Source organism: Mycotypha africana (genome assembly GCF_025528875.1).
Source record: "Mycotypha africana strain NRRL 2978 chromosome Unknown BDF20scaffold_10, whole genome shotgun sequence".
In the NCBI taxonomy this organism is placed as follows: Eukaryota; Fungi; Mucoromycota; class Mucoromycetes; order Mucorales; family Mycotyphaceae; genus Mycotypha; species Mycotypha africana.
The window spans coordinates 102,652-115,562 of record NW_026515734.1 but is presented as its reverse complement, the minus strand read 5'-3'; the positions used below and the strand labels follow the sequence as shown (position 1 = coordinate 115,562).

Genomic DNA, 12,911 nt, shown 5'->3' with positions numbered 1-12,911 from the left:
CTATTCTCTTTTTTAATTGAAGTATGTCCAAAAGAGCTGATAGTAATAGCGATGTATCTGACCTCAACCCTGAGTTGAGTCAATCTCAAATTTCCAAGGAATATACTGCTCAACTTGGCTACGTGGAAGATCCTGAAAGCCCTTTGACAGCCGATACTTTTCCAAGCAAATCGGGTGGCAAGCCGGTAAAGCATAGACTATAAGCCCAACGAAAAAACTGCACATTGTATATTCATGTTTTGTCTTTAGGCTTGGCTCAACCCTGAAAAATTCCTTACTGTTAAGGACGTAACTTGCGGTAATTGCAGTCAACCTATGAGTTTATTGTTACAGGTTAGATCGCTCAGTTAGATTACCTACACAATCGTCTAGTATTAACATTGAACGTCTCAAAAGTAGTTATATACACCTGAGGATGAACCAGAAGAAGCATTCCACAGAACAGTTTACGTCTACTGTTGTAGAAATGGTTCCTGTGTCAAGCAAGATTGGAAGAACAGGTAAAACATCGCTCTCGTTTGGTTCTTGGTTTAGAAATTGTCAATTCATTAAAAACGGTCAATAGTTTTAAAGTTTACCGATCGCAACTTCCCCGTGAAAACCCTTATTATCCAGCAACACCAAACGCGGATGACGATGACGAAAGCATTGCCGATGAAAAAGTGTTGGAATCTTTCACGCCAAAGTCATTCAAACCTCCAATTCAATGCAGTATATGTGGGTTAGGAGGCGCAAAACTGTGCGGCCAATGTGGCAATGCAGCTTACTGCTGTAAAGAGCATCAGATGGTCGATTGGAATTTGTGTCAACATAAGCAATTTTGTCAAAAGCCAACATTAACCGAAACAGAACAGAAGACAGTAAATCATTTACGATCGCTAAGAATATTCACAGAAAAAGAAATTGTTAGCGAGCCTGAAGGAAAAGACAAAGATGAAGAAGAGGAGGAGAAACAAGCCGAGTTCTTCAAAGCCAACAATCCTGAAGAAAAGAGTTCTGATTCTAAAGCCTTAGTGCTGGCAGGAGACGAAGCAGAAGAAGACACACAGGCTGTAGATGAAGCCTTTTTGAATTTTCAGCTGAAGATAGAAGCTAATCCAGACCAAGTTCTTCGTTATGAACGCGTTGAATATGATATGCCAGCATTAGAACCCTTATGGGTTCAAGCACATCAAAAACCAGCGACTATACCCAATTGCGATCGCTGTCATGGACCCAGGACCTTTGAATTTCAAATTCTATCCACGTTGTTAAATTATATTGGTATTGATCATGTGGCGCTTGATTCGTTGGATTGGGGATCGTTGTATATCTTTTCCTGTAAGCAGAATTGTCCAGTTGGAGACGATGTTTTTGCCGAAGAGTTTATATGGAAGCAAGACTTTTCCAAAGAAGGCATGCAGCTCTCCGCTAACAGCAATCGATAACTGAATAACATTGTATTGGTAATGCTTTCATTGATTCAAGCAATAGACACCGTAATGGAACGCCGCAGATACAAATAAAACTAACAAAAAGTATTAACGTATTAGAAATCTTCATTTTTTGTTTATGCTTGGCATAAGTTGCTTATCTTCTCACACTTATTTCAACTGATGGATTCGGAAGAGTTTCTACTAAATCTTGCAGTGCTAACTGTCTGCAGGTAGCTTCTGCGTTGCGAAATTAGCAGTGAGTTTTGAATGTTGACTCAACAAGCACACATCTGTCCTCTTTCTTTTTTTTGGTTTTTTTTTTGCCTTTTTTATATAAAAGTTTAGGAACTGAAGGTATTCAGGAATTTCTCAGCCAAATGGACGAAGCACATCTCTTTCGATTACTAGCTTTCCTTTGTATAAGAATCCTTCACTTGACACTGCAGCATTTTAAACGCTTTTCAATTCGAAGAATTTAATGCGCCTATCTCCATGAGTAGATTCAGTCTTTCGCAAATCTTCTATCCCGTCTTATCAGTTTCGCAATTATTGGAGATCTATGCTTGTTCAGACCAATACCAAGATTAATCTACAGTCGGTTACGAAAAGCAGAAAATTGAACTATTGCGATTCTTAAGTAAGTTGAATAATTTGTTGCACAATCCTGATGAGCTGCAGATATGCACCTCTTGATGCTGTTCCTCTTCGAAACAACTTGACCATCATTCAGAAATTTTACTCGCGTTTTTTTCAAATCAAACCGAGTACAACGCTTTAAATATACTCCTTAATCCATTAAATGTAAACTTTGGCCCTCTATTTTGATGCGAAATATCTGCAAGCTTATTAATGCTATCGTCTCCGTAATGTGGGACAATTAAGCCATAAAAGTCTAATGTAAGTGAGCACTAATTCTTTGCTGATTATCTTTGAAATATGTACTGCTCAATCAGTCTCATTGAAGCGGTTCAGCAGGAAGTTTTCGTATTCAAACAATGAGAAAATTAGTCAAAATAAGCTGTGATAGTTACCGTTTCAATTTGCCATATTGTTCATGAATGAAAGTTTGGTGTGCTCTATTGCGTCTTGCCTTTATTATTAACTTAGATTAACAAGCGGCATTACAATGCTCTCTTTTCAAATCTTGACCCTAATCTTTTAAAGCCGGATGGTACCATTAAGTCGACTATGTAATGGAGATATAGAACATTGTACGCTCTCTGAAAGTGATGTATAAATGATATACACATTCTTTTAAGAAACTGCTACGGAGCTCCTGAACATTTGTGCCTCCGTATTGTTGCTAAAATGCCTCTACTGGTCTATTGAGTTGCTTACTACACTCGCAAATGTAAGAATAGCTTTCAGTTCTTTCTCTGGTTTTCAAGTATACCATCGCTTATCATTGCAATGATTGTATAGATTGACTGTCCTTTTCGAACATACAATTAAAATCATACCACTTTTTTCGTAGAATTTTTGTTTCAAATAACTGTCAACAGCATTGTATATCACGGTAAATGTTCGTCGACTACAGTAGTTAATTAGAAAAGCTTGCGAGTTTATCTACCATTAGGACTCAAGCATCTCTATGCCTATGCAAACAAACATTATACGGACAAATGACGATATAGCACTCTCTTTACCGATCACAGTACGAGATTTTCAGACTTAGGAACAAAAGCCAAGATTGAGCTTAGAACTGCAAAAAAAGTACCTATCAAACTACACGCTAGTTTATTGTATTTTACAAACATTACACAATAATTTTTTTTTAATAGAAAAAAGAATGTACAGTGCAAAGGTGGGTTTCATTTTTCAGTAAGTTTCATTTCGCGGCTTGAATTTGTAGCCAGCAGCAGCAGCATAGCTACTTTTCTATCCAGGATGCAATGCAGCTTTCTTTTATTTCTTTGTATCACACAAATTTCTACATTTTCATCATTTGTGAATTGACAGCGTTCACTTCTTTACAGCAATCTTGATTGACAAGAAGCAAGTTAAATGGACCAGCAACTACCTGCATCAGTATGGTCAGCAGGAGGCCTAGCCGGGATAGCTTGTATTAGCTCAGTCGCATTGACAGTTCAACGTCGTTTACAGCACGACAAAGAGCAGCAAGCGCAAGATGCATCTCCACTAAAATTTGATTATGTACGCGACTATACCGTTCCCTTCTCTGATGTCAATCGCTTAGTAAGAATATCTTTTGAGACATTATTTATGACAGCTTTGGCTTTTTACAATTTGTATGTTACTGTTATTCGCATCTCTGAAACAAAACAAAATCCAGATACTGTCACAGTATACGACGTTATATCCAAATCATTGATATGCATAGCATGGTTATACGCACTCACCCTAGCATTTATATCAAAACGATATAAATTACCTAATAAATGGGGATTTATACTCAACATTCATTTATTCGCCTTTTATACAATATCACTTATTACGGCACTTTATTCACTTTGGGAAGGTCTAAAGCTCCATTACGACAGTCAACTTACCTTGGCGCAAGGCTTACCATTAATTTTGGACATACTGTTCTCTGCCGATCTCTTTTATACCACTGGTTCTGCTGAACAAGGACCACCTTATTTGGATATTTATGGGGACAACGATGGAGAGAAGATAGACGAACCAGTAGTAGTAGCAGAAGCTACGGTCGCATCTATTTTTAGTTTTTTGTATTTCAGCTGGGGAACATCCGTTGTGAATGCTGTCTACAAAAATCCAAAAGAGATACATCTACCTAGCTTGCCACCAGTTTATAGAGGCTACAATCTTTTCTATATGTTCGGCGCAGAACGTGATAGACCGCTTATTTACCGTCTTCTCCATGCTAATTCAACAGCCATTATATTACAATCTATAACAACAGCAATCTCAGCCGCTTTGTATTATGCACCAGCATTTTTTTTAAACAAATTTTTATCCCTCATACAAGACATTGATACCGGGAAACAAGATGAATACTACCTTATGGAAGGTCTTGTGTACGTCTCTGGTCTAGCATTGTCATTGATGATATTGAGTCTTGTTGTCGGTCAATTATATTATTGGGGTAATAAACTTAAGACTGTGCCAACTCAAATTAGGAAAAAGGAACTTAGGATCTTTGCGTTATTTTAGGCTCTTCATCTTTGCGTATTCGCATCAAGGCTATGCTAAATATTGAACTTTACCGCAAAACACTTCGAAGACTAGGCGTCTTGGCGATGAACAGAGACAAGGACGAAGAAGATGAAGAAGAAGAAAGAACAGATGTAAATGCTGCGAAAGACGATAACAAAAGTATAGACAAAACTGAGACAGCACATGAGGACAGCCATAATTCACTTGGTACCATCGTCAATCTTATGAGTACAGATTCACAGCGTATATCTGATTTCACCACATCATGGTTTGTCATTATTGAAGCACCTATTGAATTGTCCGTTGGCATTTCATTCTTATATTCATTACTCGGATCCTCTTGTCTATTGGGCTTGTCAGTAATGATTATCACACTTCCGCTGAACCACTTCAATTCAGTTTTGTTTGCTAAAACTCAAGAAAAATTGATGGAAGCTAGAGATAAGCGTGTATCATTAATGAACGAAGTATTGCAAGGCATTCGTCAGATCAAATTTTTTGCCTGGGAAGCTGAATGGGAGAAGCGTGTGCTTAAGGCAAGAGACGAGGAAATGAAGCATTTACGTACCACCTTTCAAACCGAAGTACTTTTCAACTTTTTGTGGCAAGGGTAACCTACCTAAGAAAGGAACAACTTTACATGATCACTTCCTGCAAATGCTCATTAACTTCAATTGATAGAACACCTTTGCTAGTTACTATTGTTTCATTTTTTGCTTTCACAAAACTGCAAGGTCAAGTATTAACAGCCCCCATTGCTTTTACAGCCATTACTGTTTTCACAGAGCTTAGATCGGCTTTAAACAGTTTACCTGAAACGGTTGTTGACGTATTGCAAGCTCTCATTAGGTAAATGGTTTCGATATTCTAGAGTAACGGATGGTACAGTGCATTCATAAAGTATATTATAGTGTAAGACGTATCGAGTCCTATTTGGAAGAAAAGGAAATTTCACCTCCTACAACAAACCTCAATCCCAATTGCCGTGTAAATATAGGATTTAGAAACGCAACAGTCTCATGGGTAGATGTACCGCATTTCTATGAAGATGAGGAAGACGTATTAGAACCAACGCCCAGCAGTAACGTCGACAATAATTTGTTGGCACTTCCCACTTCTGCTACACCTTTGACTGCCTCATCCTCGACTATTCACTCCAGTAATTTTGAAGACGCCGATACATTTATACTACATGATCTCAATGCTCGATTCCCAAACGGCGAATTAAGTATTATTTGTGGTGCAACTGGTTCAGGTAAATCGTTAATGATGTTGAGTTTACTTGGCGAGACTGTATTATTGGAGGGGGAAAGCTTTTGCCCCAGAACACCAGTTGCAGATACTCTGGAGCCAGACTTTGATTCTACGTCAACGGCTAGGATTTCTCAGAAGGATTGGATTTTGGATCATGCAGTAGCCTACGTGTCACAAACAGCCTGGTTAAGAAATGCCAGTATTCGTGATAATATTCTGTTTGGACTACCATTTGTAGAAAGTCGTTATAAACAAACGCTTTACGCCTGTGCATTGCATAAGGACTTGGCCTATTTGGAAGATGGAGACGCAACCGAGGTAGGCGAAAAAGGAATTACTCTATCTGGAGGCCAGAAAGCTCGTGTAGCATTAGCGCGCGCTGTGTATTCGAGAGCAAGGAATGTTTTCATGGACGATGTGCTGAGTGCTGTTGATGGTAAAGTTAAACACACGATCCAAACTGTGAGTAAAATCCCATACTCATTCGTATTTCGTAACATCAAATATAGCTCATACTGCGAAACATCTATACAATAAATGTGTTATTGGACCATTGATGCAGGGTCGCACTCGTATTTTGATCACCCACCATGTTGGATTGTGTATTCAAGGGGCCGCTTATGTGATTCATCTTGATAATGGTCATATCCATTTCAGTGGTTCTCCAACAGAGCTTGAAGCAGACGGGATTCTGGAGACAATATTGGATGATACAACAAGTCATGGTGACGACAAGCATGACGAAACTGTTGAAAATGAAACTGATACGCTTGAAGATATTGACGCTTTGGTAGATTTGTCAAAAATCAGCAACATTGCGCCCAAGTCACTTGTCCAGGAAGAAAGTAAGTGCATGAGATAAGGCGTCTGTCTTCTTACCGAATATTGAATATTGTCTATTTTTTGTTTTGATCCTAGGTCGAGAGGTGGGACACGTGAAATTTAGTTTGTACATGAGGTATTTCCGAGCCTTAGGCAATCCTTTTTATTGGGCAGTCGTATTCGCTTTTGTTTTCGGTTCTAGAGGACTGGATGTTGCCGAAAGCTGGTGGATAAAGAAATGGGTTCACTCTAATGAAGCAAACGACATTGTCAATAGTACGATAGCTTCTACACCGAAAGCACAGTATATGCTTATGGATCAACAGCTGAATATTCTCAACTCACAGCCTTCGTCGGAAGCGCTTTTCGATGTGGCCAACACTGGTAGCAATAGTTTCAAGTTATTTGCATTTGGAAGTGCGAATGGAAAGAGTCAATTAGACATGTATCTATCTATTTATATACTTATCACAACTACTAATATTTTTGTGGGGGCATGTCGATTTGCCGCTTTATATTATGGCACTTTACGAGCAAGTAGGAAGCTGTATCTACGCCTGTTAAAGAGAATATTGCATGCACCTATGCGTTTCTTTGATGTTACACCCATCGGCCGTATACTCAATCGTTTCTCCAAAGACTTTGAATTCGTTGACTCAGGTGTTCCCAACGATTTAATGTATTTCTTCATTCAATGGTTGGTGATTGTCTCGGCTATATTGACCGTCTGCTTTGTACTTCCAGTATTCATCTTACCAATGATACTTGTGACAATTTTGAATATAGCAATTGGTAAACGGTTCAGTACTGCCTCACGCGAACTTAGAAGAATGGATTCAGTTACTCGCTCGCCCTTATTCACTCATTTTGGTGAAACGATTGTTGGTGTAGCTACCATTCGTGCTTACGGAGTTACTCGTCAATTCATGAACGAAATGCTTAGAAAAATCGATGAGAATTCTCGACCCTTTTATTTTGTTTGGTTGGCTAATCGTTGGGTGGGCGTCCGTTTCTCATTCCTTGGGGCTGCAGTTAATTTTTGTACTGGTATCTTTATTCTGCTAAGCCTTGGTTACATGGACGCATCACTCGCTGGTTTCTGTATGAGTTTCGTGCTATCATACACAAGTCAGGTACATTATGAAAATTACTGCACTTGAAAATCTCCAAAACTTATGAATTGTTTATTTAACAACTGGAACATAGATGACAATGGCTATCAAGCGGTATACAAGGCTTGAAATGAGTTTCAATGCTGTTGAAAGAGTAGCAGAGTTTATGGAAATAGAGCAGGAAGCACCTGCGATTACCAGTATTCGACCTCCTTCAGAGGTAAAGAAAGACAACTGCTGTAGTTGAGTCCCGCCAGTCATACTTATCTAGAACTTTGCGAATTTTATTCATTGTAGTGGCCAACCGAGGGGCATATTGAAGTAAAAGAGCTCGAGGTTCGCTATGCACCAGAGCTTGATCCAGTGCTGAAAAGCTTAAGCTTTACTATCAAAGCAAAGGAAAAAGTTGGCATCGTCGGTAGAACGGGTAGTGGTAAATCTACATTGGCCCTTTCTTTCTTTAGGTTTGTGGAGCCGTCCGAGGGCACAATTTTTATTGATGGAGTTGATATTTGTAAAATCGGTACAAGCGATCTTCGTAGTAGTCTAACCATTATACCCCAAGGTAAGTTAAGCAGAAATTATCATTTTTCAAGCCTATGGTGTACATAAGAAAGATGATTGTTTACATCTTTTTTATAGACCCTGTCCTGTTTTCTGGTACGCTCCGGTCGAATCTCGATCCATTTGACGAGTTTGATGAAGAAAGTATAAAGGCAGCTTTGAGGCGGGTTGAATTGTTACCACCAGATGATCTAGACGTTGATGTTCCAGAAGAAGGTGACGGATACGAAGACTTGAACTCTAATGTTTTTACAGACTTGGAAACGCCTGTGAGTGAAGGCGGGTTGAACTTCTCGCAAGGCCAAAGACAATTGATTTGTTTGGCGCGAGCCCTATTAAAGAGAAGTCGTGTTGTTCTTATGGACGAAGCAACAGCTAGTGTAGACTTTGAGACGGATGAAGCAATTCAGAAGACGATCGCTTGCGAGTTTGCAGACTGTACCATATTGTGTATCGCCCACAGACTCCGAACAGTGATAGAATATGACAAGATTTTAGTCCTGGATCAAGGAGAGATTGCTGAATTTGCAAATCCTTTAGAGCTCCTCAATACCCCAGGCTCCATTTTCAACAATATGTGTGAAACTAGTGGAGAGTATGATACGCTGATCGCACTAGCTAGACGAAAACATCAATTAGTAGATGTTATGTAGTAAACAGCATTAGTGTCAGTCATTTTAAGATTTCTCATTCATGTAATGAGTGTATAGACCCAATAAAACCGAATATAATAATATTGCATTAAGAAGGTGTGGTTTTATAAGGATGTTCAACCTCAATGACATGTATATTCACTTGTCAAATACTATATGATTATCTTATTGCTTAGCAACGTTGGCTAAAAGTCACATTTCCCTATTGTCTGTCTAAGAGATTTAAGCAGAACTAGACCAACTGAAAGATATATCCATATTGATAACAAGTCTTTGAATTGTGAGTCATTGACAGCGGAGAGAGTATTAATGGAACGTGGATAAATGCTTGTCATGGAAGTGCAATCCGATGATGAATAAAGAAAGTGGGTTCATTGCAGCAATTCGCTTCGTAAAGCAAATCTATTCTATAAGACCAAAAACCAAAAAAAAAAAAGCACATAATCTAATCTGATAAATGTGATGACGTTAGACCATCTGAAATGATACTCACTTCAAAAGAAGTCCGCTCAATGAGTAATAGGCTCTTTTCCATTTTAGAAGAATACGCCATCATGGATGCCACCAACAGACTGAGCTTCTTCTTTTCCAAGACTTTCTGCTGTTATAGTAAAACGTAGCCTGGTTGTTACAATTACACAGAATCGAGTTTTATCAACTGACCCGTCTTCGGTCCGTATCCGACAATAAGGAGGCTCGTGCGCACGGTTGGTCTCAGACCTTTGGTGCTCCCTTTTTCCCCTTTTTTTTTTCTCTGCAGAGCATAAAACCGCGGAAATAGAAAAATTGCCTTTCCAAATTTAGTCAAAGGGCCTTTCTAAACAACAACAAAAAAAAAAGGAAAAAAAGGGAAAAGTTGAAATGAACGGTTTATAAGTAGGAATATGTAAATAAAAAGGAAAATTCTCTTATGACAAAACAAAAATGTTGTATCAAGAGCTGTAAGAAACTACTGGCTTGAGCAAGCTGTAATATAACGGATAGCTTCAACACTTGCTGTAAGTTTGCATGATCGTGTGCTACTGCACATGGATGGTTGTCGGAGATTGAATTCGATGTTAATGCTGTGGAATGGTGGCAGAAATTACACGCGAGAATAAGTGAATCAGATGAAGCAGAGAACCAACAAGTGCGCAAAGGAAAGGATTGAACGATAAAAGATTAATGAAACCCCACATTTGGGATTTTTGGGTTAAATGCCAATCTGTTTATTCATTGCCTTTTCGTGCTTATAAATATTTTTTTCTTTTTTTTTTTTTTGAAGTTAGTATCTTTCTTTCTTCACTTAGTCTTTCTTACTGCAACCTTCCATTCTATTACGCTCCTTTCTCTTATTGAAGTCTTCTTCTTCCTCTTCCTTTCTTTAGTCATCATCTCTTTTTCTCTCCCTTTGTTCAGTTCTGTGTAAGAGATGACAATGGCAGCAACTAACATGTCACATTTTATAGTAGCTTCACGACGAATCTTCACCAAAATTAATCGAAAGTTTTCACATCAAAATGCACGAAGCAAACCCAGTAAAAGCAACAGCAATGAAAAGATACCATCCACCCAATATGCTACTAGAGCTTCTTTGTCTTCCTCCTCCTCCTCCTCTTCTAGCAGTTCTTCAACATTCCCTCCCGATGATAGTAGTCAACAGCCGTCGCAATATTGCACAGTCACCTTACCCCTACCCACTTCTACAATAACGAATCATGACAATAAACACAACAGTAACGGTAGTAATCCATTATTCTCGCTCAAGCTCCATAAGTGTCGGCACAGTAGTCATCAACAAAGCTGTTCTTATTCGCAACTTGGAAAGCAACGAGGTCGTCGGCACCCAACGGGCCATGAGCTTTACACGACAGCCTTGAACTATTTGTATGGAAGAAGCAATTATGCCAAAGATGAGCCATTTGCTGTATTATGCCTTCAAGAAGCCGCTGATAAACGTCATCATTCGCCTTCTCAGGCAGTGCTTGGCTTTTGTTACGAGTTTGGGTTAGGAGTCGAAATTGATTTTCCAGCTGCCGAAAAATATTATACATTATCCATTCGCACGGCCTTAAAAGAGAGTCCAGACCTTTTTAAACACTACGACAGCGATCTCGATGAAGACGATAACGACAAAGAAATGGAAGGGATTGAGTTTCATGAGGCCACTTTAATGGCTATGGCACGACTTGGCTTTTTACGCAAATACGGTCGACCTGGTGTGCAAATCGACCGTGTGGAAGCTGATTACTGGGAATCTAAATTACGTCGCATTGGTCCTACCGCTGCGCTGTGCTGGATGCGTCGGGCTGCCGAAGTGGATCATTGTTCTTCTAGTCAGTATTGCCTTGGTGTCTGTTACCACGATGGCATTGCTGTGGAGAAAGACGAACATCAAGCTTTCCATTGGTACAAGCTCAGTGCTGAACAAGGAAATGCTCGCGGACAAGGTATACTCGGTTATTGCTACGGTGAAGGCTTCGGAGTGGACAAAAAGTGTGAAAAGACGGCCATGGCCTGGTACAGATTGGCAGCTGCGCAAGGTGAGACGGTGGCTATTTATAACATAGGCTATTGCTACGAAGATGGCATCGGATGTCCCAAAGACCCTGTCGAAGCGGTGAGATGGTATCGACTGGCAGCTGAAAAGGGAAATGCATTTGCTCAGAATTCGTTAGGTTACTGTTACGAAGATGGGATTGGTGTACCTCAAGACAAACAGATGGCCGTACTGTGGTATAGACGATCAGCCGAGCAAGGCTATCCGTGGGCTCAGTGCAATCTGGGCTACTGCTACCAGAATGGCATTGGCACTGAAAAGGATGCGATGGAGGGTGCTTACTGGTATGGTCAAGCGGCTCGTCAAGGACATGCTCGTGCGCAACATAACCTCGGTTTTTGCTATCAGAACGGAATCGGAGTCAGTAAGAATTTAGAAATGGCGGTTGCATGGTATAAGAAATCCGCACAGCAAGGAAACATCTTTGCCTATCACTCCCTAGGTTACTGCTATCAGAACGGTTTAGGTGTCGAAGTCGATCTTTGTGAATCAGTGTACTGGTACTTCCGTAGTGCTGAATATAACCATGCACCAGCTCAACTCTCGCTGGGATTCTGTTTCCGCAACGGTTTAGGTGTACAGAAGAACGAAGCCGAGGCTGTGAAATGGTTCCGTTTAGCAGCTCTTCAAGGCAATCCTTTGGCGCAAAATTCTCTTGGCTTCTGCTATGAAGAGGGCCTTGGAATTAAGAAAGACCCTAATTTTGCAGTCTATTGGTATTTGAAAGCAGCAAAACAAGGGAATCCATGGGCACAATGTAACCTTGGTTTCTGCTATGCAAACGGTATTGGCATCGCTAAAAACCCTGCCAAAGCGATTTATTGGTATCGTAAGGCAGCACAGCAAAATCATGCTCGTGCTCAAGATAAACTAGGCGTTCATCTTCAGGCTGGTCTTGGATGTCGACAAAATCTCGAAATGGCTTTCCAGTTATTCATTCGTGCTGCCAATCAAGGACAGGTATCTGCTCAATATCATTTGGGCTTATGTTTTGAAAGAGGCTTGGGCACAGATATAGATTTACAGGAAGCTATTCATTGGTATGAGCGGGCGGCATCTGTAAGTGTTATTTATTATTTTCAAAGTGCTATTATCTGGATAAACACAATTCATGACATTGGTATCCATCTGTTCACGTATAGGCTGGCTGTAGTAACTCTTACCAACGTCTTCGCCAACTTCTATTACGTTACTGCCTCGAAAATGCTTCTGCTTCTGATATAGTCCAACGTGTGGGTAATGAAGATAGTTGCTGGTCAAACACAACTTCAATGAACTGGGTTAGCGGTTTTGCTGCACCCGCAGCTTAAAGAAGCTCGCCCCCCATCCAGTTATTGACATAATGTTTTTCATACTTCTTTACATGCTCTTTACCGTTCATCATCAATTCATATAACATATCCCTTTTTGATAT

General features: G+C 39.9%; 3 protein-coding genes across 3 annotated transcripts; all 3 read left to right on the top strand.

Annotated features, from left to right (window-relative positions):
* Positions 1–23: 23 nt before the first annotated feature.
* Positions 24–1,427, top strand: BDF20DRAFT_825897 (programmed cell death protein 2; the record flags this gene model as incomplete). The annotated part of the gene is made up of 4 exons (XM_053078014.1): positions 24–185; positions 250–333; positions 400–500; positions 566–1,427. The coding sequence occupies 4 exons, from the start codon at positions 24–26 to the stop codon at positions 1,425–1,427; spliced, it is 1,209 nt and encodes a 402-aa protein (XP_052932618.1).
* Positions 1,428–3,419: 1,992 nt separating this feature from the next.
* BDF20DRAFT_915834 (uncharacterized protein) lies at positions 3,420–8,958 on the top strand (the record flags this gene model as incomplete). Its single annotated transcript, XM_053084372.1, has 9 exons — positions 3,420–4,482; positions 4,551–5,163; positions 5,235–5,402; positions 5,465–6,243; positions 6,317–6,652; positions 6,726–7,762; positions 7,836–7,961; positions 8,039–8,306; positions 8,384–8,958. The coding sequence occupies 9 exons, from the start codon at positions 3,420–3,422 to the stop codon at positions 8,956–8,958; spliced, it is 4,965 nt and encodes a 1,654-aa protein (XP_052932617.1).
* Positions 8,959–10,390: 1,432 nt separating this feature from the next.
* Positions 10,391–12,807, top strand: BDF20DRAFT_826105 (uncharacterized protein; the record flags this gene model as incomplete). Its single annotated transcript, XM_053078035.1, has 2 exons — positions 10,391–12,556; positions 12,640–12,807. The coding sequence occupies 2 exons, from the start codon at positions 10,391–10,393 to the stop codon at positions 12,805–12,807; spliced, it is 2,334 nt and encodes a 777-aa protein (XP_052932616.1).
* Positions 12,808–12,911: the final 104 nt, after the last annotated feature.